This window comes from Coccinella septempunctata, chromosome X (assembly GCF_907165205.1).
Source record: "Coccinella septempunctata chromosome X, icCocSept1.1, whole genome shotgun sequence".
Classification (NCBI taxonomy): domain Eukaryota; kingdom Metazoa; phylum Arthropoda; class Insecta; order Coleoptera; family Coccinellidae; genus Coccinella; species Coccinella septempunctata.
This window is the reverse complement of record NC_058198.1, coordinates 7,806,278-7,832,963: the sequence shown is the minus strand read 5'-3', so window position 1 is coordinate 7,832,963 and position 26,686 is coordinate 7,806,278. Positions and strand designations below refer to the sequence as shown.

Sequence of the window (26,686 nt, the reverse complement as noted above, 5' to 3'; positions counted from 1 at the left end):
GAAAAAATGCATGCTGTATATCCGATGGGATTAGCTCGGTGGCCTGTTTTATGACTTGCTTACACTAAGTGAAACCATTACTGGAACAATGTACAGAAAACAATAAACTGAAGAAAACATCCCAGTATCCCACTCCAGACGCTACAAAATTGGCAATGCTTCTGGATCTAAAGAAAAACCTTTTTGGAAACATATATTTGCGAAGCCTGAACCTAGATTAATGATTTTCGAGAGGTTTACCTTCTTCTGCAACTTCAAGATCTATTGTGCCCATACCATCAGAGCTGTACTCCTCACAACTTCGTATACAGAACTCAAGGAAGGGCTTCAACCATTTTTCGTTGGCTTTCAATGCATTCGATGTTTCTTGTAGAAAGGTGTATCATATTATGCTAAGATCCTGATACTTCTCGCTGTGTTCAAGTTCCCAAGGGACTTTTTGGACTGTCCCAGTCTCGGTAGATTCCTCCAGAGTAATTATTATCCTTGCCTACCTCACTGCACGTATTCTTCAGACATTGACCATCATCACTGGTATTGGTCTATGACATATGGTCTGCCTGAGCAGTGCCTCACATCAATGAAGATAGCAAAATTGGATTGTCAGTGGGTGGAGACTCTCAACAGATATTCCAAAGTGATATCCGAATGCTGCTAGAAAGATTGGAAAAACTGGCGACTAGTGATGGACAATATGGACAATTGAAAAAAAATCCTGAGGAAACTGTGTACACTTATTTGCGCCGCCACTGATTGAATCGATTTCGCTATCGAAAATCCATATCGCAACTGGAATTTTCACAACCCCTTTTCCTCCCCAATTTTTTTGGTGCGATCAAGATTTGCGATCCTACTTGTCTGTGGTTATTCAACTGTGACAGTAATTACAGATTGTGTTTGTTCCCCTTCACCTAAGGTCGGCCAAGTCAAAATCCAACACGGCTTGATGAATACCACCAAATAATTCCCACTCGATATTTTATTTTCATCCGGGAGTTCAATGAAATTTCTAGAGAATTCGCTTTTTGACCGTTCAAGGTTGGAAGTGACGATTATTTCAAGTAATGGTTATACCTGGGGATTCGTAATTATATTGCAACTATGGAATGAGTAAATAAAATCTGACGTACGCATATATTAAGATTGATCCGCATAAGGAAAACAAGATTAGATCATTTTTGCCCATTATTTACAATAAAGCACCTTATTGGATGTGTTGATTACAAAAACGAATGAAAAATCAGTTCATCTAATGATTTTTCTAAGACGTTAACTGTCACAAACTTAAATATTTTTCGAAAAGATGGCTGTGTTGATTTCTATTCCCCTCTTAAAATATGTGTATGATTCAGACCTTGTACAAAATATTCTTATTCCAACGAATCTATGCGAGTTGATACAAGGAAATGTGCGGAAATAGACTCCGAGAATAAGAAGTGCCAAAAACTGTCTCCTTCGACGGTATTTTCCCATTTCTCAGTCGTTTATAATTAATGAAATTCGACGTTGATGCAGATGTCAGTGTGCAGGAAGCGAGTTCTAAGATAATAAAGCCTTTGGCATTCGATCAGATTCAGGATTATGTATCTTTCTTCGAGTCTCTATACCTCAAGGATAAAAAATATGGCATCATTCGATAATTGCATCCTCAGAATCTTGGCAGTTCACTCAGAGAAAATGCAAAATTATTGGTGGATGCGCTCAGAGTAGTAGAACCAATGGTTTGTAGGAAAACTGGCAAGATCATTTATCGCAAATAGATCACCATCACACCAGTTTTATTTCGGATAAAATGGTAGTGATATTTTTTACAGGGCGTTTACAATATCCTGACTATAGGAGGGTAAAAAGGGAGTTTCCACTTTTGGAAAAAAGGCTTGCAAGCTTTCTTCCCACCCACTGTGGCAATGGATTATTGGTAATCGATTGTGCTATGGAATATTTGATGAGTGTGAGATTTTCTGACTATCGAATAAACGCAATGAATGTTTGTCTTTCAATTTATTTAATGAAGACTTTAGATCCTTCATAACCATAACATCTATCGATGCTAGTGCCATCTAGAAGTATACCGTCGAACTCGCTCCTCCGACTGCTGTTTCACAAGGGGGGATACTGCATTACTTCCTCTTCGTTTGGAGTTTTGCCGCTAGATGGCGAAAATGGTATTTACCTTGTTGATTTCCTTGTGTTTCCCTGGGAAAGCCTTGTGGAAATGAAATTCCAGTTGAATTCGATCTTCAAGCAAATAGAATTAATTTTGATCGTTGCATAAGCGGTTCAGGAACGATGAACACGGTTTTTCTAAGGATTTAACCGCAATTAATTGGATAATTATTGGATGAAATGAAAATAGAAGCATGATTATCTATTCTTGTTTCAATCGAATATTAATTTTTCCGCTTTTTTTGTATCTTTGTTCATTCACCGGTGGCAAGAAGTATCTTTAGTCGTTTGTTTGTCCTACTCTATCTAAAATTTAAGCAAGCAATATAATGGGAATTTTTGTAGTGAGGTTTTCTGAAACATAACAGGTAGTTGAGATAGTGCTCTTTTCGAAGGAAAACTTGGTTCTGCTTGCAGATATATATTTTGTTCCTTCATCCACTGAAGTTCTGCATATGCAACTCGTATGAACTGGCATAATATATAGGATGGACCAAAGAAGATATGACACTACATCTTACACACATATCCCAGATGGCGGACATGTATCGTCTAGCCAAGTTTATACTCAAAAAAGGAGTAAAAGAGAGTCGAAACGCACATGTCAATCATTCTGTGCTAATTATCTTTTGATACAGATCAACTTCGGCGTATAGGAACCTTTTGCGGATTGATCCAAAGCTTTCAACGCTCCGTCGACTGATAAAAACGTATAAAATGTGGTCGCATACGATTGAACAAATAAAATAACTATTTATCCATACAGACAAACCACTCGAAAAGCGATCGTCAAGTGAGATATCATTGCGAATCTATTTACCTTACATTTACACTATTACATTAGTGGGAAGGAGGGGCAGGCCCTGGTTTTCCTATGTTACTTTGATATCAAGAAATTTATCATAATTTTGTTATGAACACGTGCTGTCGCTCATTTCTACAGATCGTCAGAATTGCGCTATCGAAAGTCAAGGTCCTTCATTATCCGTCGTGATTCACTCGGTACAAGACAAGTACAATCGAATGCCTTCGCAGAAACCGATATGTCGATTTTGATGGTGTACGAAAAATGTCAGTGAATTCCGTTGATTGTGCCGTTTCGGTGGACAAGACCAGAAAAATGAGGAGAATAGGGAATATGGTGAGTAGTTTTCACTTAACCTAGAGCGAACAGATCGTGATCGGACTCCAATCATTTGCGCATTACGTCATTTGGGGGGCCTTGTAGCGGGTATTCCAGCTCTTGCTCGCTGCCCCCTACTCTTCCGGTGTACTTTGGAGCACTTCTTTGACTTCGCCAACGGCACCTTTGAAATATCAACCAATGATATCCTCTAGATGAATTTATAACTAACAAATCGGATGAGAAAGCACTGCTGTGGTCGATAATTTGGTTTCCCTTATATGTAATACATACCCAAAAACAGCAAAGCTTATCTTGTGAAGGTTGACGAAGAAAATAGGAAAATTTGGGTGGTATGAAGCAAATCTTCCATAGAGACTTCCTATACACTCACGCTTTTTCAGTGGAAAACCAACAAAACCAACGCCTTTTCAATGTGCCTTGGAAGAAGCGTACAACGCATAGTACCTGAAACGCACCGTTCAAAAGACGCTATGTTAAAAAATCACTGTCGCCTGAATCACTACTTGTTTAGATTCAACGCTTATATAATATACGTTGCAAAAGGCGTTTTAGGCCTAAACGTTGCTCATTTAAGAGATCCATGGCAAAATAATATCAATTCGCTTAACTGCATAGCAATACTACTTCGAACGCCAAGAATTTGAAACATAAATTGGCTCAATAACGCCTGGAGCAAGTGCATTGCAGCTCGGTAAAAAAACAAGTTGAAAAGTTTTATTGTCTGGAGGAATACTCGGGTACCAATTTGTTTTCAACGCTTTTTCTGTGTGCTTCAAAGAAGCTTTCTTCTCCTGAAAGCTGGAATACAACGTGGTTAGATTGCAACGCCCTGTTGAAAAAGCGCTGCCGCCTGAACCGATATACTGCTTCACAAAAGATTAAAAATTTTCAGAGTGATTCCAATTTTTTTTCACCAGAAAGAACACTGCTTCTTCAGTTGGAAACCAGCAAAAATCAATAAAAACACTGGGTTACCCATCAATTTCAATCCAACGCCTTTTTAATGTGCGTAAAAAGCGTACAGCGAATAGTACCTGAAATACATCATTCAGAAAACGCTATGTTAAAAAATCACTGTCTCCTGAATCACTACTCGTTTAGATTCAACGCTTATACAATGTACGTTGCAAAAGGCGTTTTAGGCCTAAACGTTGCTCATTAAAGAGATCCATGGCAAAATAATATCAATTCGCTTAACTGCATAGCAATACTACTTCCAACGCCAAGAATTTGAAACATAACTTGGCTCAATAACGCCTAGAGCAAGTGCATTGCAGCTCGGTAAAAAACAAGTTGAAAAGTTTTATTGTCTGTAGGAATACTCGGGTACCAATTTGTTTTCAACGCTTTTTCTGTGTGCTTCAAAGAAGCTTCCTTCGCATGAAAGCTGGAATACAACGTGGTTAGATTGCAACGCCCTGTTGAAAAAGCGCTGCCTCCTGAACTGATATACTGCTTCACAAAAGTTTAAAAATCTTCAGAGTTATTCCATTTTTTTCACCAGAAAGCACACTGCTTTTTCAGTTGAAAACCAACAAAACTAAAAAAAAACACTGGGTTACCCATCAATTTCAATCCAACCGCTTTTTAATGTGCGTAAAAAGCGTAAAGCGCATAGTAGGCTGAAATACATCTTTCAAAAGACGCTATGTTGAGAAATCACTGATAGTTTCGATTCAACCCTTATACAATGTACGTTGCAAAAGGCGTTTTACGCCTAATGTTGCTAATTCGCTTAACTGCATAGCAATACTACTTCCAACGCCAAGAATTTGAAACATAAATTGGCTCAATAACGCCTAGAGCAAGTGCATTACAGCTTTCAGTGTGCTTCAAAGAAGCTTCCTGTGTGCTTCAAAGAAGCTTCCTACGTCTGGAAGCTGGTATACAAGGTGGTTCGATTGAATACGCCCTGTTGAAAATAAAAAATTGTCTCAATTTGTAGGTACATACATCTAATAATGCTCTTATCCCCATATGTTTAATGTTTTTCTCGATCCCAAAGGTAACTAATTGTAAAAAAGGAAAAGGGAATCAGTCTAATTGATTATCAATTTCACCACCTTCAGTAATGGTGGTTGAAAATCCTCGCTCGGGTAGTTTAAGCATTCAAGATTTCTATCTCGCTCGGAAATATTCAGAGTCAAGTCAATTGTCAGCCTGAAAGAATCTTGACGCCTTTTCGGCATAGCTAAGTGACCATTCTTTTGAAATTTGTGGTTTTTCAACGATAATGTTGGTCAGTTCCCTAAACAGCGCCCCAGGTAGACCCAACACTGGAAAGTAAAGGGGTTGAAAAGATGCTCAGGTGATTATTAAGTCAGAGGTAAACAATTGCTAGTGACAAATGATTTATTTAGCTTATCTCCTGGTCAAAATGTTAAGATGACAAATGATGTTGGGACGTATCTCTCTGCGGTGTCTCACAGAAAAGATCAGACCACCTTTAAGGTACATATATTTTACAATCGTCACACTATTAATATTATTTCTTTCTCTCTTGGAACTACCGGCGGTTGTCAGTGTCAATCTCTACACATTCTTCGATAGTCGATTGATCGATGAGAAGCGCGTCTTTGCTTTTTTTTCCATCCGACTAGAGAGGAGTAACACGAAATGTTCTTGATGAAAATCGATCAGATATCAAAGTGTAAACAGAAATTTACGAGCATCGGGGTGGCAAATTCTGATAATTTTGGGAAAGATAGTACGTGATAGGGAAATTAAGCATCTATACACGATAAGGATAAACCAATAATAAATTGAGAGTCCTTCAAAAATTTCATTGGAGATAATGTGAAAATTTCGCAAACATTTTCACATATCAAACTTTACTAAAAAAACCCTTGAATAAGTGTTGATTGTGGAACGCAAATAAATAATTGTATATTGAGTATTTCGCCCACAATTTATATTTAATGTGTCCTTCTTCAACGCTCATTGAAATATCAAAATTTCGAAAAATAAAAACCCGGCAATGTTCCATTATTACAAGATATCCAACTTTACCAAGTTAGAAGTGAAAGAAATATTGATTACACGAGCAGAAAATTAAGATGATAATTTATCTTGTGATAAATTTGAGTCAATTTTCGGATTATCAAAAATTTCAGAAGTTCGACGAAGGCCTTGACAAAAAGCCTGAAATATCTTCACTAATTCCTTCTATTTGTGATTGAGAATATATTACACACTACAAACCTATATATTTTTGTACTTTTTGCAGATATGTTAATCCCAAATGATTCACAGAAGCTCAATTCGACCGATAGTTTGCTAAACTCCAGTGACCAAGAGCTACACCAGCCAAATTACCCCGTCATACATACTACATACTACAATTTGTTATATTTTTATTACAATTTATTACACTAGGTCCCAATTTTATTACACTCGCTATTTGTTTGTTATCTAAAGCTACACCACCCACTTTTGAAGTCATTGCGATGGCAGTTTGTGATTTGGACTAGAATTTATTACAAATTAACTTCAACTTGTGTAATAAAATATTTAACTATTATAAAAGAAGCTTTTCGAATACACAACCTCAGAATCTTTGATATCGAGGAAGGAGGTTCTTAGGAAGGTAAAAATTTGGATTTGAATCGATGAGTCAGTTGTAATAATTTGTTGTTATAATTTGTAAGTCAAATCCCATTCAGCTATCACAATTACTTCGAAAGTTCAAGTGGGTGGTGTAGTTTTAGATGAACCTATATATACCAAACAAATAGCAAGTGTAAAAAAATTTGGACCTGATGTAATAAAATTGTTGTACTATGCTTTCGGTTTTGGTATAGATTGATTTGGCTGGTGTAGCTTTGAGTCACTCTAACTCACTGTAACACTGCTCGAAAACTACAATTGCTAGTTTGTGTCAAAAGTATAGAGAACACATATTTTCAGTTTTTCTGTGGGATGTTTTATCCAATTTAAAGCCCTTCAAATCAACCTACAGAACCCTAAAACCTCAAAGTACGAAAGTCCCTAAGTCAAATTAATCAATTTTTCAGTAAATTAGAGGAGTAACTTTAAACTACATATTATGACAAATGGCACATCTTTCTTAACCTTTAGTGAATTGTATGTGGATCAGCTACTGTGTATTTGTGTGAAATTAGTACTATTCCTCATTAGATTCGTTCAGCCTCAAGTTATACCATGAAGATACATATAGATAGCTTCAAAAAATCAATAATAATTGATTTATTTCATTCTGGTGTATGCCAAAAAAATACCTATTAAGTATTATGTACTTCCATAATTTATATTCAATGTATTCTTCTTCTACGATAAGTTTAAATGTTTCATTCTTTACTCTTTCACCCTTCAAATGGGGCTTTCTATACCCAGAGCTGAGATAATCTTTGTCTAATTTTTCTACTTAATTTCGTCCAGCGTTTTTGTGAATTTTTTCATTGGATTTTCATGAACACATCTTCAAAAGCTTACAACTTCATTCGAGAATTTTTTCCTTCAAGCATTTTCTTAGGTTTATTCTGTTAAAAAAAAATTGAATGGTATGACATTTTATAGGTATTTTCGCTTTGAGTGAATTAAGATCGAAATTGGGGATATCCATTTTGGAATCCATTCGAGGTAGAGTGGTGCTGGCTGGGGCCTGGGGGCATAAGAATCCTGGGTCTAATCATCGTCCTCCAACGATCGTTGATTGGTTGCATTGATAATACTGGCGGGTTCTTTTGTTAGTCCGTCATGCACCATTTCTGGCTGTCTATCGACCAGTCAGGCCACTCGCCAGCCGGCTTTGTCTTTCTGTTTTTTTTTTTATATTCATTTCCCTCATGGGCATGTCTGCAGCGCCGCATTGTGTATGCTATCAGTGAGCAGATGACTTTTTCTCGGGGATTTGTGATGGGGCAAGAATAAAACTAACAAGATTAAAGGTTTAACAGGATTTTTAATCTGTATCACCAACTTGGGTTTTTTTTTTCAGCTCATTGTACTGAAATTTTTATATGTTTGTTGTATTCCTACACCAGTTGAAATAAATTAATTATTATTAATTTTTTGAAGCTATCTGCATCTTCATGGTATAACTTGAGGCTGAACGAATCTAATGGAGAATGGTACTAATTTCGCACAAATATACAGTAGCTGATCCACACTGAATTCCCTAAAGGTTGAGAAAGATGTGCCATTTGCCATAATATGTAGTTTAAAGTTACTTCTCTAATTTACGAAAAAATTGATTAATTTGACTTAAGAACATTCGTACTTTAAGGTTTTAGGGTTCTGTAGGTTGATTTGAAGGGCTTTAAATTGGATAAAACATCCCACAGCAAGACTGAAAATATGTGTTCTCTATACTTTTGACTCGAAACTAGCAATTGTAGTTTTCGCGCAGTGGTATACAAGGAGTTAGAATGACTCAAAGCTGCACCAGCCGAATAACCCTATACCAAAACAGAAAGCATGGTACAACAATTTTATTACAATTTATTACATTATTACGAATTTTTTTACACTTGCTATTTGTTTGGAATATATAGGTTCATCTAGAACTACACCACCCACTCGAACTTTCGAAGTAATTGTGATAGCTGAATGGGATTTGACTTACAAATTGTCACAACAAATTATTACAACTGACTCATCGATTCAAATACAAATTTTTACCTTCCTAAGGACGTCATTCCACGATATCAAATATTCTGAGGTTGTGTATTCGAAAAGCTTCTTTTATAATACTTATATATTTTATTACACAAGTTGAAGTTAATTTGTAATAAATTCTAGTCCAAATCACAAATTGCCATCACAATTACTTCAAAAATGGGTGGTGTAGCTTTAGATAACAAACAAATAGCAAGTGTAATAAAATTCGGACCTAGTGTAATAAATTGTAATAAAAATATAACAAATTGTAGTATGTATGTCGGGGTAATTTGGCTGGAGTTTAGCAAACTATCGGTCGAATTGAGCTTCTGTGAATCTTTTGTGATTAACATATCTGCAAGAAGTACAATAATATATAGGTTTGTAGTGTGTAATATATTCTCAATCACAAATTGAAGGAATTAGTGAAGATATTTCAGGCTTTTTGTCAAGGATCTTCGTCGAACTTCTGAAATTTTTGATAATCCGAAAATTGACTCAATACTCAAGTAATTGTGATAGCTGAATGGAATTTGACTTACAAATTATCACAACAAATTATTACAACTGACTCATCGCTTCCAATCTAAATTTTTATCTTCCTAAGGACCTCCCTCCTCGATATAAAATATTCTGAGGTTGTGTATTCCAAAAACTTCTATTATATTAGTTAAATATTTTATTACACAAGTTGAAGTAAACTTGTAATAAATTCTAGTCCGAATCACATACTGCCATCACAATTACTTCAAAAGTTACAAGTGGGTGGTGTAGCTTCAGATAGGTACCAAACAAATAGCAAGTGTAATAAAATTCGGACCTGGTGTAATAAATTGTAATAAAAATATAACAAATTGTAGTATTTATGTAGGGGTGATTTGGCTTTTGTATAGCTCTTGGTCACTGGAGTTTGGCAAACTCTAAGTGGAATTGAGATTAAGTAATTCTTTTGGGATTAACATATCTGCAAAAAGTGCAATTCGAGGTGCAATTATACATAGGTTTGTAGTGAGTAATATTTTCTCAATCACAAATAGAAGGACTCAAATTTATCACCAGAAAGACTTGATGCAATATAAATGAATATAAATTATCATTTTAGAGTTCTGCTCGTGTAATCAATATTTCTTTCACTTCTAACTTGGTACAGTTGGATATCTTGTAATAATGGAACATTGCAGGGTTTTCATTTTTCGAAATTTTCATATTTCCATTCCATTCGAAGTGTTCAAATCTGAATGAAATTGTACCAACAGTTTCGTTATGGTATATAATGAAGCAAAAAAAAATAAACGTTGTGCCGTTCAATTACATCGCTTGTTGGATAAGACTGCTCGTTGTGACAAGTTGCTCTTGCCTAGCATAGATCTCTTGTTCGATAGCTGTTGATTAAACTCACAATAAATGAATCGATCACGTTGTCAGATAACCAGATCATCGTTTCCTGTTCGTACAGATGAAATTGATGTTCTTCGGTACCGCCCGTCAAATAATGTTACCTTCCATTGGACCATGGTATCCATGGTGGATTTTCGAATTCCTATTAGCCGAGATCGAACTATCAATCTGGCGGTGTCCATTGTTTAACATCATGGGTTCCCCGTATCTTCCTTTCAAATCTACCAGTCTACCATAAATCTTAAAGGTTACGTCTCGGAGCTAACAGCTCATTACACGTATCTGTTAGGTTAGATTTGATGTCAGTACCTAGCCGGGCTTTTGGTTCATTTCTTCCATTTGAACCTAATAAAATGGCAACAATTTTCTCCTTGATAAATGAAGATTATGTTTCCTGTTATAATCTGAATAATATTCGAAAGGTTATTGCATAATGTTGCGGCTGCTTCATGTAAATAGCAGTGTAAATATTGTCAGTCGATTTAGTAAACCCCAAACAGGTATAAACAAACAGAGTCTAGTAAAACGAGATGGTATTGTGTGGAGGAACAGCAAATATGAATAGATTCTCAATTACTCTAGTGTACATAAAATCTGAGGGAAACTATTTCAAGTGTTAAGATAGTTAAATTAACACCTGTGATTTATTGTGTTTATTTTGGTTTTTTTCGTCAGGTACAGATTTGAAAGCGTTTTATCTCAACTATCGATCTGTATTGTATCGAGGTTTGAAATTTGCGTTCCATAAACCTTGGACCAATGGAAAAATAGAGAGGCATTTCCAAATTTCCGACTTGATTTTTTTCAATATAATATGGTTTGCTTATTTATTCTAGAAAAGTGAGCGAATAATATTTAAATATTCGTAGGGTCATAATCTATTTCTATTTTATCTATTCCTCAATTGTCACTCTCATATTTCGAAAATCTCTTGTACAGATTACAGATGGACGCTTGATCCAGATGATGAATGAACCACGATAGTCAAGTATGAATGAAATTTTAATAATCAAATTCGATAAGTTTTATCGAAAACGTGCAAGTTTTTAGATCATGCGATAACGCTTTTCATCAATTATGTATGAAAAGCTCTTGAAAAGAGTTATTTATCTATATATTTTTCACACATAGGTAATTTCTGAAATGAAAATAAGAAAATATTGTCGCAGGTACACGAACTTTTTGTTTGCTACCTCAGGATGTTATATGCACACTTCGATCTAGTCGACAATATACATATTCAATTCTGCGATTATGTAGTATTGAAGCGCAATTTGCTCTTCGGAGCGAAAATGTACAGGGTGTTTATGAGAAGATCATCAAGTTGGACACATCGAAATCATTGAAATTCAAGATTTTTAGATTGCAACCTAAATTTTTTATTGGTTCACTCGATTCTACGTGAAAAAAAGGGAGTTTCCTTGATGAACCCTAAACCTAAAGTGGAAACTTTCAGAGTTATCAAGAAAAAACATAAATTTTGAACTGCTTGACCGGAAACCCCAGAAAGAAACTGAAATTTGATGTTTATATTCATAATTTTGACTTTTTATGAGTTGAAATCTTGAGTTCTAATGAATTCGATTGGTCTTACTTCATGGTATTCTCATAAACACCCTGTACATTTTTGGTGCAAATAGCAAATAGTGTTCGAATTCTACATAATGGCAGAATTGAAAATGGTATCATTTCACGCTATATCTATGTAGTTTCATGTCTCAATTAATTTTCGCGCAGTATAATTTTACTCTACATTTTCCACTGTTTCTATCTAACCTCATTCGTCTCTTATATATGTCTTCATTACTGAAAAGTGCCTCGGTTTAGGGTGTAGTGAACCTTTCGTCCTTCTACTCAAGTTTTCATTCGATAGCAAAGATATTTCTGCCCAAATTCAAAGTTAGCCAATAATATTCTTTCTTTAATTTGTTTGGTTAGTTCTTATCATGTGTTTTAGGCTATCCAAATAACAGAAAATTTTCATTTTCACTTGATCTATCGTTTAATCAGCAGATATGATATAATATGTTCAAGAAGAGGGGAACCTCAATATAAAAGTATGTACTGATAAACTACAAAGTGGAATTTGTTACGTTACACTAAAATTGGTTCAATGTCAGTCATTTTTTGTAATAAATCTGAGTAACATGTATTCCAGTGATTGCGGTGTTATTGTGAAAAATAAAAGATGTTAATAATGAAGTGAAACTTTTGCAGCGCATTCGCCAATTTGCAACTTGAAATCCGGGCTTTACTTTTTTATCGTCTTGTTCTTTGAATTATAATCGTACAAGGTTATGAAGAAAAAAATCTTCATCATCAAGAATTTTCAAACAAAACCCTCGAACCACGACTTCTTATATTGGAATAGTTATAGGATATATGGAGAATAAGTGGGTAACAGTGAATTTAAAATCTTTTAAACTGTTATTTTGTCGACATTTTCAAAGAGCAAATGGAATATTTTGAAACATGTATAGGCGATACTTAAAACAATCTTTCCGGAATATTTCAAAGGAGAGAATTTCATACAATTTTTATTTCGAGGGGTAGTTGAGAACTTTATCATAATTTCCCTCTTTAGTGTAGGTTATATCTGAAGCTGCATCAACCACTTGTAAGTTTTGAATTAATTGTGATAGCGAAAAGAGATTTGGACTAGAATTTATTACAATTAAAATCCCAACCCTAGATAACAAATATTCTGAGGTTGTGTATCCCAAGAGCTACTACTATTTTCATATAGTGAAATATTTTACTACACCAAACCACCTGATGCTGAAGAGTCACAACACCTTGTAAGATATCATACACAAAACGAATGATTTAGGTCGAAATTTCACATTTTTCTTCAAACAAATCGATGGTAATTACAAATATTACAAGGTGTTGTGACCTTTCACTATATGATAATAGTAGGTAGTAGTTCTTGGGATAAACAATCTCAAAATATTGGATATCTAGGGTTGGGATTTTACTTGTAATAAAATTGTAATAAATTCTAAATCTCCTTTCGCTATCACAATCACTTCAAAACTTAAAAGTGGTTGGTGCAGCTCAGATATAACCTACACTAAACAAGGATAACTCAGGAGTTGGCAAGTGTAATAAAATTCAGACCTACTATAATGAATTGTAATCAAAATATTACAAATTGTAGTATGCTTCCGGTTTTGGCAGGGTGATTTGGCTGGTGCAGCTTTAAGTCACTATATGATAATAGTAGGTAGTAGTTCTTGGGATAAACAATCTCAAAATAATTGATATCTAGGGTTGGGATTTTAATTGTAATAAATTTGTAATAAATTCTAAATCTCTTTTCGCTATCACAATTACTTCAAAACTTACAAGTGGTTGGTGCAGCTCAGATATAACCTACACTAAACAAGGATAACTCAGGAATTGGCAAGTGTAGTAAAATTCAGACCTACTATAATAAATTGTAATCAAAATATTACAAATTGTAGTATGCTTCCGGTTTTGGCAGGGTGATTTGGCTGGTGCAGCTTTAAGTCACTATATAATAATAGAAGGTATTAGTTCTTGGGATAAACAATCTCAAAATAATTGAAATCTAGGGTTGGGATTTTAATTGTAATAAATTTGTAATAAATTCTAAATCTCTTTTCGCTATCACAATTACTTCAAAACTTACAAGTGGTTGGTGCAGCTCAGATATAACCTACACTAAACAAGGATAACTCGAGAATTGGCAAGTGTAATAAAATTCAGACCTACTATAATAAATTGTAATCAAAATATTACAAATTGTAGTATGCTTCCGGTTTTGGCAGGGTGATTTGGCTGGTGCAGCTTTAAGTCACTATATGATAATAGTAGGTAGTAGTTCTTGGGATAAACAATCTCAAAATAATTGATATCTAGGGTTGGGATTTTAATTGTAATAAATTCTAAATCTCTTTTCGCTATCACAATTACTTCAAAACTTACAAGTAGTTGGTGCAGCTCAGATAACCTACACTAAACAAGAATAACTCAGGAATTGGCAAGTGTAATAAAATCCAGACCTACTATGATAAAGTGTAATCAAAATATTACAAATTGTAGAAGGCTTCCGGTTTTGGCAGGGTGATTTGGCTGGTGCAGCTTTAAGTCACTCATAACATCACAACACTAAACGTCTGAACAACACCACTCATGACTCAACAGACGACCCTTACAGGAGGGGCAAAAACGTGTTGAGTAGCTTGGAAAAGTTTGAAATCCAAGCTTGACGTTCAAGCCAAGCTTTCATGTTTGAAACCCCGCCACAAGAAAACACCGATTTAACATCTTTTATATCGACGCCATTCTTTCGACAAGGATCAAGCACAGAAGAAGTAAACGAAAAGTACGGTTATCTCAATCAAATTGGCCACGATGAACTGTCAAACGTCAATTTGACAGATATGACAGCTAGTGACATTTCTTGCCCAATATGGCTGCCGTGCAGTTTTACGAAACTTGAAGTAAATATGAATCGATTTACGACGAACATTGTTGGGATAATGAGGATATTTCATTCATTGCCTCCCTGTTTAGGCGTGATCACTTTCTTCATTATTGTTGGGATATGTCCCATTTCGCCGATTTTTTGGAGAAAACGAGGATTGTCACGTGTTTCCGGGCGATGCGTTTCCGGGCGCCGGAGAGATGGATCAATACCTCGTGGCGTGCATCCTTGCCCAAGATTCATCTGGTAATGGAAAGCTCGAAAGCTGAAATAATTGGCCCAGCACGGGGCCCGTTGGGGAGGAGCTTGGGCAGACAATGGGTGTACGCCGTGACCGAAAGTAGGGTTGCCGCACCACACCTCGATGTTGCCCGGAGCAGGTCCGCCATCTTGTCGTGACCGGAGATATCCGTTCCTTTTATCGGCTTAACACATGCGGCGATTCAATTTAATCCAACCTTTATTAGATGGATGTTTCTTTTGGCCCGTTCCGACTATATAATTAATATTTTTGTGGGACATTCATCAATATTATTCACGTGCGTTCATTGCCCCATGTCAAGGAGCGTGTATACACCTTGATTACATTCGGGCTATACCGAGAACTTGTGAGTGTAATGAGCGTGTCTGAAGAAAGAATTTTTTTCGAATTATGGGAATTAATTGAGGGGAAAAGTCCACATGGAAAGGGATTTTTGAATATTAGAAAGGAAATGCGTCAAAATCGACAGAAAAATTGAAATTGCAGCCATTGAGCTATACGCAAGTTGTGCAAAATGTCAAACAGGGTGTCCCAGAACGGATTGATGAGCTATAGCCTGACATACCTCATCATAGCAATGAGTTTGCAATACAAAAAATACTTTTTTTGCCACACCACGTTGCGTTTCTGTACAGGGTGGGCAAAATTCGTTGCCTGCTGAATGTATCTCGAGAACTATAGGAGCTAGAAAAAAACGGAATACACATTTTCAAGCATTTTTCAGAGAAACAAAGGAAGGTGAAAACCGTAGCCTCCTACGAATCTTCGTTTTTGAGTTATTAACAAAAAATGAAATTTTCACGATTTCGAAAAGTTCTCATAACTTTTTCGTCTTTGAAGTTACAGATCTGAAACTTAAACCTTCTACAGGCACTTTTATCACCATTCTTTGTTTCTGTGAAAAAGAGCTCGGAAATGTGTCAACCGTTTTTTACTAGCTCTTATAGTTCTCGAGATCCCCTCAGTATACAACGAATTTCACTCACCCTGTACAGGCCATTTCGTAATTAATGCAACAAGATTCTCGAGACAAAAGTAGGAGAAGCCTATTTTTTATTTTTTCAGGAGGCCCCCTCTTTTCAAGTTGCAGCCCCCTGAGATTTGCCCCTAAAAATAGTATTTTCTTTTTTCCACCGAATCTGGTCATATAAAAATCACTGTGAAGGTGTGAGCAACAGTTTTATGATATGTGAAATCTCACAGTGGTACTTATTTTGGCGATGATTTTTTTACTGGGGGTATAATGTCTTTGGTACCACTAAATATTAACCACGTATTTTGAATTTCTTGAAAATTTTCTAAGCCGTTCATATGCCCCGTGTACGAAATTCATTGATTTTCGTATGACCGGATTCTGAGGAAACAAGAAAGGACTATTTTTAAGGGCGAAATTCAGGGGGCTGTAGATCCCAAAAAGGAAGCTTCCTTGCTAAAACAAAAATCAGTGGTCTCCTACGTCTGTCTCGAGAATCTGTGCCAAATGTTATTACATTAATTGATTTTTATTTCATTCAGAGCGCTCATTACATCTACTATGAAGTGTTTCAGGATTAGAAATTCATTCTGGAACACCCTGTATGAATAAACACTTGCGGAACTATGATATTTCCATGTTTCACTCCACAAATATTTACTCTAAAAATCTACAATCAAGAACAATCCCAAAATTCGAGCTCCACCTTGAATACACATTGCTAGTCTAACTATGAATAAATTCATAAACAAATAAATGAATTATAATATAAAATTAAGAGTAATAAGAAATAACCTATTCATTTATTAAAATATACGTCAAACAATGCTTCGAAAATTGCTTATTACTTCATTGACTGGGACCAATAAGGTCCTTCATGATAAGTAATGTGGAATTTATTTCGAAGTTACATAAATTTGACTGATGGGTAATAGAAATTTCCAAATTTGTACATTTTCTCAGAAGCGGTTCGATATAAAAAACAAGTGTGAAATTTTGCTGCTGATCAGATCAGAATTCATACAAGTTTTCTATGATTGAGGCATCATCATAAAAGGTTTCATTTATAAGAGGGGTGCCTACCAACCCCCCATACCCCATTATAACCGTACGAAAACTAAATATAAAAGAACAAATTCATCCCCTACCTCTACAATCTGGGATACAGATGTCATTTTGCAAAACTTGACTTACCCTACCTCTTATATGCGACCATGTGATTTGTTATGTGAGGAAATAATAGAATCCCCCAGTGACATCTCAATTTTTTTTCAACACCCGTAGCACCAATAACCTTTTCATGGTACACCAAATATGTTTTTCATAAATGGTGAATGTAATGACAATTTTTTAAGGGACGCTTTGTGCATGCAGGCCTTTTACATATCGTATATGAATCTCAACTGTCGAGAGAAACAACTACATAAGGACCAGAAAAATTGGATTACGGGAAAAATCATCATTGAAATTAAAACATTAATATTTGCAGTTCTCTCATGAACTGTTAAGGCCCATTTGTGATTTTTTTAATGTAATTGAATTAATTAAATCTTAAATTATGGTTGGAAAGTGTGAAATATATTTTCTGCCATCTAACAATAATGTTTTTCAAAAAGATGTATAAGGGATGATTCGAAAAAAAGACAAGATGTCTTAGAATATCCTTTAATTCATGAATCGAAGTAATTCGGTAAGATTGTAATAGCAATGTTTGTAAAAAAGAACGATATCTCTAAAAATGGGTAATCATTTTCAGAATCCTGAAGAGGGCCTGAGAACTCCTCCGAAACGTCGATTTATGAATTGATGGATACTCTAAGAGTAACCCTTCACACACCCACTTATCATTGTAATACAAGATTTCCATTCACTAATAATGTTTCTTCCCATATAAATGATACATATTTTTCTTTCCAGGATATGAAACTCATAGAGATCCTGTGGAAGCAGGATGTGGATCTCGGATTCTCTATGGATGTGAATGAGGAGGAAGATCCGAAAGCAACGTCTGCCACTAGTACTATCTCAAAAACTGATGAAAAAGATAGGGACGAAACAATCCTCAAAGAAGAGAAAAAAGAAAATGTGAGTCTGGGAAAAGTAAAAATCTAAAGCTCATTAATTTTGTTTCACTCAACAGGATTCTGAAGAAGAGACCGAAAACATTGAGGAAGATCCATGGGAAGGATTGAAATATGTCGTTGACACGGAAACAGGTGAGACAATTTTTTGAATTTGGGCCTTATAGATGAAATTTTTTTTTTTAATAACTGAGAACCCTCTTCCTCGAATAAATAATTCTCCTTTGGTAAAAGTTTGGCGTTCAATGCATCCTCAAATTTAAGTTTTATCTAAGTTTTCCTAAAAAAACTCCAATTGTCTAGATCAATTTAACTTTTCGATAGATAAGATCATAAATAATTGGCGAAATGATAGGAATCCTTCAAATGGATTAATACTCTTGAGCTGACTTATCTTTTTGAGTGATAAGATAGAAGTGAAGTTAGAAATAATAACATTTTATCTTGAGTACGTTTTATAATGGACAAACTGACATAAATTTTCTCAAACAAAATTCGCAATTTATTTACTTCAATTTTGTACACAATTCATTCAAATACATAGATAAGGTACCACAATTTTCACATTCATATTGGGTTTTTCTTATATAATATTATTTTGTACACAATGTCTTGATAATATTATTATATCAGCTTCGAAAGAAATCGTGAAAATTTAATAATAATAAAAACTTCAGTCCTCGGTGGTATACAGCTTTTAACAATAAAAAGAGAAAGGCATTTTTTGGCGAAAATAATTTTTTTCTGAAACCTTTTGGTTTTGTTAGGCATGTGTGGTAGTTGTTGAATAGTATCTCGAGTAGGCTGAGGAGCTATTTTTTTTTCTTGCTGAAGTATCGATTTTTTGGAATTATTTTTGAACTTAAATTCATCTAGTAGGCGGATATCTTGCTGACATTGAAAGAGAATGTCAGCAAATTCCTTAGGAAATTCGGAAAAGCTTCACATATTTTACAGAAGATTCCTGAGGTCAAAAGAAACACTTTTTTCCTTTACCTCTTTTTCCAACTTCAAAAAACCCAACTTTTGGAGGTAAGTTGAAGGCTTACTATTTGACCATTTGGGAAAATAAAAGTTTTTTCCATATTTTCTTGTATAATTTGAGTAATTTTAAATTAAAGAATGAAAAACATCTGTGAAATTCGAAATACCTATTGGTTACTCTGACTAAATGCAACCATGTTTGATAGATCAACATATGTATAGAGTCATAGATTTAGCTTTTCATTCTGAAGGGAATTTAGTTTTTACAGGGGTGGCATAGCTCGATATGAAAACTTAAAATGTCTATATTTTTTTTATCTAGGCCTAATCGGAAGAGATGGTAAAGGATAAAAGTTCTTCATTTACCTCAAGAATATACTGTTGAAATATATGTATGTACAAGTCAAAGATTCACCCTGTAGTCCGTCTTTCAAATATTCTTTATTAATTTGAAGCTGGATAGACAATCTTCCAAATTTGTACAAATTTTTAAAGATTGCTCAATAAATAATTTAATGGCTCTCTTATTAAAATTTTATGAACGTCATCTTAAAGAAGAGATCAATACCTTGAGTTTGTGTATTTTCACAATGCTTTGAAGTTTTCACTGGAAGTGCTACTACACCATTTGTAGTTTCAAACATTTGGAGAAGCTTTCTGTGGAATTTTCAACACCTTTAAACCTCTCAGGTGAAAACCAAAAATGGGCAAATTGATGATATTGATCTCTAGTTCCAGATGCTTTTTACTGAATTGAAATTTTCTGAATATTGAGGAAGTTCTATTATAAGTAGATCTATTTGTACCAGAAGTGGTTATTTTTGACAGTGTTTCTTGTTCCTGACACCTGGATTTTCATTCAGTTAGTAAGTTGAGGTCCTCATTGAACTGGGAAATCACATTTGGTTGGATTATCTTAATCAGTAACTCGCGAAGAAAGAATATTTTGGACAGTGGGTTCGAAAGTTTCTGCAGCCATTGTTGAAGAAGGAAAAAACGAAAGAATCCAACTCTCGACTTAAAAAATATGTTTTTTCGGCTTCGATTGGGTTGATATAAAATGGCGATCGATCCAGTATAGCCCAGGACTCGATGATGGACGACACAGAAGACGGTTCAACATGCGTTCTACCCGCTGGCTCGGAAATCTTTTGTTCTTACTCCATTAATCAGTTGGAATCTCCAGATATCATTTATAATCGAACCGGGGGCCCCTCCCCATCTGCGCCGCGTCTACAGGGTGGATTTTGTGCCGTTGCCTCGTCCCGAATCGAAATCAACTCGGCCAAGAAAGCGGGGTTCCGTTCCTACGTAGACTTGCAGCGTCATGCAAAGGTAACTTTTTTTTTTGTCGAAACACCTGCCCGCATTGAGTAGTCCGAAATTGGTTATATAATTTCGGTAATTATCTAGCCGTATTGGGGAAACTCGACCCGGTCGGGGCCTTTCTCTAAATCGAAGAATTCTTCGGCCGCAAATGTTGTATATCGTTAGCTCTTGATCTCCATCAAAATCTACTGACAGCACTTCTTACTTTTTTCCCTGTCCCTCGTCGTCCACTTCAGAGATTCTTTTGTGGCCAGTTTTTCTCGAAGGCCTCTTTGGAACTAGGAAGAAGTTGAATAATTATTGTTTTTAATCGATCACTAACAAGATTTGAAACATATCGCCCTTAAAAAAACTTAACACCTTAATTTTCCGGCTTTAAAATGAAAATGTGGAAAATCGCTCGGACACGTCAATTTCTGATTCGAGGGGGAACAACTTTACAGCTATTTGCATCCCTGTAACTGCAACCCCCTGACGGGGGTGAGTACAACCCCTTGATTTTGGATAGGGATGAGGGGTGTTGCGATACTTCTTGTTGAAGATCTTATCGAGTACTATCTGATCCTGAAATTTCACTTCAAAATTTCCATCGATAACGAAATGACTGGTAAAATAGTGGAAGAGTACTTACTTTTGTGATTATAGTTTATTAAATGCTGGAAATGGGCACCAATCACTTGCATCATGCAGTTGTTTAGGAATTCCCATGATTATTGTGCGTGAAACATCATATACATCGTACAATTTCGTAGTACTAAAGGTCGGATCAATTGCTACATGACCTAAGACAGCCATGTCCCTCGCTTCTTCTCTTTCATGCACCTTGTTTTTGTTTCCGACTGAACCAGTAGCGTCAAATTTGGCAACCAGTTGGACAACGTAAGCAGCGGATACATTTTCATTCTACTATAAATTTACAATCGCTTTTACACACTTGTACCTTTCAAAAATTCACGATAGACTAAATTGAATCAAAAAAATGGTCCGTCTACTTTTCTGGACAAAAAATTCACCACATAAAACTACTAAAAACCTTTGAAATGTGTCGGATACGAATAATATTCTCCAGATAAATTCCACATTGCCTCTTTCACTATTTTCGCTGTTATTTCATTATCGATGGATATTTTGTAGCTAAATTTTTGGGTCAGTTAGTACTGCATACGATCTTCAAAATTAGTTATCGCAACACCTCATCCCTTTTCAAAATCAAGGGGTCTTGCTCACCTCGGTTAGGGGTTACAGGGATGAAAAAGCAGAAAAGTCCCTTTCTTAAGTAGTTCTTAGTAACTCTCCATAAACTCACCGTAACGTGAAAGCCATATATTATTTAGTTCGCTGTAGAAATTCCATAAAATGTTATGTACTGTACTTATTGTGAAATATGAATATTTTTCTTAGATTTGGGGTTGTTGTATCTCGACTCTGATAGACTGATTTAAAGGGTTGATATTTGAGGAATAAAATAGTTTTCTCGAAAGAGTTTCAATGCGACATAAATTTTTATATTGATTGTCACAAAACTTATGACTAAGGGTGATTTTTATTTTGAGGAGATCATGTTTCATAATCAAATTTGATCGATTCAACAGTGGTCTGACTTTCGAATATCATTAAAGATTTCCTGGGCCATCGGAATCCATCGTGAATCCTGCGAATGGATAGAAAAAGAGGCGATTTCATAGATCCATTCGAAGGCGTATACATAATACACGTCGGCCTTAAGTTCGTTAGTCAACAATGAGCCATACAATAAAGCATAATCTTGTAGGTGTACACAATGGGGCACCGAAAAGAAAAATTCTAGTTTTGAGACGATGTTAATTTTTGCCGATCTCATGTCAGCCCGAGTTTAACTGTCAGTAGGATCATTTGTCATAGAAGGCGAGCCATGGTCGGTGTATGGCAAACGTTCGAAAGGAAGAGCGATCTAGATGAGTGGAAGGAGAGTTGTGGGGGGCCACAGGACCGCTTTTAGGGATTTCTTCTTGTCGAACTCGTCCTACGTGGTCCTGTCGCCTTTTTTTCAGTTTTGGTCGAGTATTTCTGAAAGTGAACCCTTGCTACTTAGCATCGAAAAAGTAAAAACCTTCCTTTGGAAGTTTTTATGTAGATATTAAACATTTATTTTGACAGGAGAAAATTGTCTCATGAAACTAATTTACAAAAACCCTCTATATCTCCACTCATCTGTGAGGAAAACAAAAAATCGACGTCGCATATGTTTTTGAGTAGGTGGAATCCTTCTCAAAAGTCGTCGAGAATAAAGATTAACCTCTCTAAATCGAAACAAGAACAACAAAGCTCTCAAAAGTGGCTATTGCATGATTCGACAAGTACCGAAAGGCTCTCTACGGGTAGACACGATCTTGTGCAGGAGTGGTAGATCTTGGGCGTCCACTTCTCGGTCTTTAGGTCAGGTTTCTAGTTTCTCGATATCATTGGCAACAAATTGAGCAAGATTTCCTCAAAACGTTGATGGAAGGCATGCAGGGAAGATGCAAAGCAGTTATTGATGCACGTGGAGGTCATATTTCGTATTAAGGGTGAATAGAATTCTTTGACTTTCGGTCAGGAGGAAATTGGATTTTTGTGAGGAAACACAAATGTTTCTTGACGTTTCACACAACTATCAAATATGGTCATCCCTTCAAAAACCCAAGATAAAACCCCAGTGAATCACCTAGGGCTAACTTTTTCCCAAAAATAAACAGGATAGGAAGGGAATTATTGGTTACTGATAGAAACAAGACCTTTCTGCAATAATGTTTCAAGGAATTGGCTCATATCTTGTAGGAAATCAATGTAGTTGATGAGATTCTCAAATCAAGTATGGAACGTTCTTAGAACGGTCCTGAAATCGGAGAGAAAGAGAGACGGAGAAGGTTGGACGAAGAACGAGCAGATACTCATTGTTGGGTTATTAATCTAGCTGTGTCCATCAATCTGAACGGCATGGAACCAAGTGTTCTTGCATTAAACCGTGGGGTAGATGCCGAGGGAGATGCATTAATACGTTATTATTCTCCTCCACTCCATTTATTTATATTTAAAACCTTTCATGCTTTTCTCTCTCGACGTGATCAATTCAAGTGCCGTTCTCGCTCGTGATTCGTCCGCTACTTCGAAAACAAAAATGGCACTCATTTCCTCCTACAGATTAATCTTTCCGATGCGTTCTGCCCCGCTTCCTTTCTGCTACGCCGAGCGGCGTTGGTACATTGTCTCGGCTTTTTCTTAATAGGTTCCCATCACTTTAAAGGACATCGGATGAATTCGCTGGTTTTCAACCGAAAGCTCGTTTCAGGAGTGAAAACCTCTATCCTGGAGTGCTGGAAGCACCACTTGGGCTCTTCCCGAAAGAATTGATGAGGGTGTGCCCCACTCTGCATTCTGACAGCTGAAAAACAAGCCTACAAAAATATTCCGCAGAATAATCTTAAAAAAAAACTGGAAACTTCTGTTTTTTTTTTTATATCAGCTACATGATCATATTTGAAATTCGCTTATGAATGAAGCTGTACCTCCCAGCACATTAGGTGAAGGGTGTGAAGGCACAACAGTAACTCAAAGTGACACTTGGTTGCCAATGTCTTGAATCTAAAGAAAATTGGAATTCTCATGATACCCCTTGCTGAACTTTCCAGCAGTGGCATGTTTTTTGCAGTATATTCTTCGTCTTCTACGTTCTGTTACACATTGTCTCTGATTCGTTCTTGGCGAGGCTTTGTCTTAATCCGTTCCCAACACGTTAAAGCTCATTTCTGGAGAGGTTTTCCTTGGGTTCTTCCAATTGATGAGGGTGTGCCTCATAAACCAATCATTGGGCATTCTGACATAGCTCAAAAACAAACCTACATGAATATTTCAGAGAACAATCTGAAAAACTTCTGAAACTTCTGTTTTTTTTTTATATATCAGCAACATGATCATGTTTGCAATTCGCTTATGAATGAAGCTGTACCTCCCAGCACATTAAGTGAAGGGTGTGAAGGCAAAACTGTTACTCAAAGTGGCACTTGGTTGCCAATGCCTTGAATGTAGAGAAAATTGGAATTCTCATGATACCCCTTCCAGCAGTGGCAGGTTTTTTGCAATCCATTCTTCGTCTTCTATGTTTACTTGGACATCTCGAGGAAGTTCTGTGGGTTGTATATTTTGAAGAGATAAGGAAAATCCTTCCGTCATAGCTCAAAATTTCAATCTCCTATTGTACCTACATTGTAATGATGATTCGCTTATCGAATCCTCTTCGATGTAGTGCGATAAAAATGATCATCACCCTTCATTTCCAGAATCGATTATGGTGATGTAGAAATCCTAATCCTACTTTTCCTGTAAATCGAAGATAGCTCGGCCGAGATAGCCGGTATTCATCGGTCACTGCCCCCAATCTATCGAAATTTTGCCAGCAACTGCTGCAGCATCATGAGTCGTGAAATTATCTATTGAATAATCGTACAAATTCCTCAAATCATTCACGTCTACTAAGTGTCTAGTGGTCCGTCCGTAACACCGGCCACAATCGAATGAATCTTATTGTCATCATGTATTATAACTGAAAGAAGTGTAACGTCATGCTCTAGGAAAACATTGAAAACTGAAGTCATGACAACTTGCAAACTGTTTAAATGGCCTACATTCGCCTGCGTTCAGTTTTATGCAGTACGCCATGACCTGTCTTTCCTGGTCATCGTGCAATTTTTCCAAGAGTAAAGGTTACAATCTGGACTGGTTGAAACCTTCCTCAAAATTGAAGGAATACACCAGATGAGTTGGAAGCAAAAAAGATGTTATAGGCTTTGTTACATGACGGCCATTTGATGCTAGTGACATACAAAAGCTGAACAGATTGTTGTAGGTGTGACAGATAACTAGTAGTAATTCGAGATATTATTTTATCGAAAGCAACATTGTTAGCGCATCCATTTCAATTAAATAATTCGGTTTAATTAAATGTTCCAATTAGAGCCCGCAGGGGAGGTGCTATTCCCTGGAATTGACTGGAACAAAAGAACAATAATACAGCTCTCCTTCTACTATTTCTTTTCTATCGACTGGCATAATTTATATTCATAAGCTATGTGTCAGTGAGGATGCATGTTGTTCCTGATAAGTATGATTTATAGCCTTCTTGGAAGGGGCTATTAAGAAGATCTTGGTCCTTTTTTTTGGTTTCACAATGGTTTTCACATCCAGTGAGTTTTTACATCCAAACAGTTTATCTAGAACTCTCCCAATATTTCTCGCCTATTCCACCAATCATTGAAGTAGTCTACACATTCGTTTCAACATGAAATTTGAATGAATTATCTATCTTGCTATTTATTCAGTTTCCTAACATCATTGAGAGATTTTTGCCAAGGGCTTGAAAATAGTATAGCAAGTCAAGTCTCAGAATGCTCTTGAATTTTCCTATTCTGTTGACACAATCAAGGAATTGAGGAATTTTAACTCCACTTCTTAACCGACCCAAACAGGCTACATAAAATCAAATCTTTGATGATCCTTTACAGATAGAAATTCTATAATAAATTGTCAAGTTTTTCTAATCCCATAACCTCTGAATACCGAAGAAGTTGGACCATTTTCTTTCTTAATTCAACCATCAACAAATGTGGTTTGTTCATCTCACTTTACACCTGCAACATTTCTGTAGGAACAAGGAATGATTGTTGAAATAAGTTTCTTGGAATTTTGAACAAAGTTCTGCTAGTTAATATTACTTCACAATTCAATTATGATATAGATTTCTGTTGATAAATGAATCTACAAACTTATTCTAGAATTAATCCATCACAGTATATGTAAAAGAAACTGTTTCTGCAGACAATAGTTAGACAGCATTGTCATTTTATTGATCGAAAGGGTTTAAAAACTGCATGACTTGACGATCAATTTCTATAGCGATTGTTGGAAACATCATGCAAGTTTTTGTTCGTCTGCAACAAATCCGTTCCATCCTTTAATTGAAGGTCGAACTCTATCGAAAAAACGCAATAGGAAAGACAAGATTGCAAGAGTTCTAACATTATTTGAGTAAGCTGTGTGAAATCCAACTGCAGTAAATTCTTCTTATCTGAACAATGATTATTTTGAAGTTGATCGATTTTGTCTCAATGTTGACCAAAAGAATAACGTTTATTTGTTCAAAAAATGATTATTTGGAATAATGAATAACTGAATGAAGTCAGATTAGTTCACATTATTAACATGGAAGAATTGTAGGTTCATGCAACCTATTTGAAGAATTTCTTATGCAGAAAATCTCTTC

The 26,686-nt window shown here is 35.8% G+C and overlaps 1 protein-coding gene across 3 annotated transcripts in view; it reads left to right on the top strand.

Moving 5' to 3' along the window:
- LOC123321402 (segmentation protein cap'n'collar) overlaps nt 1-26,686 on the top strand; it is a 48,786-nt gene that overhangs the window by 6,074 nt on the left and 16,026 nt on the right. The window contains exons 1-3 of one of the 3 annotated variants that reach the window (XM_044908968.1): nt 2,998-3,307; nt 17,936-18,103; nt 18,159-18,234. In XM_044908968.1, the coding sequence (XP_044764903.1) occupies nt 3,236-3,307; nt 17,936-18,103; nt 18,159-18,234 (316 nt within the window). In that variant the 5' untranslated portion in view covers nt 2,998-3,235. Of the gene's footprint in view, nt 1-2,997; nt 3,308-12,585; nt 12,724-17,935; nt 18,104-18,158; nt 18,235-26,686 lie in introns of those variants that run through there. The other 2 variants (XM_044908969.1, XM_044908967.1) reach the window with 2 other exon arrangements.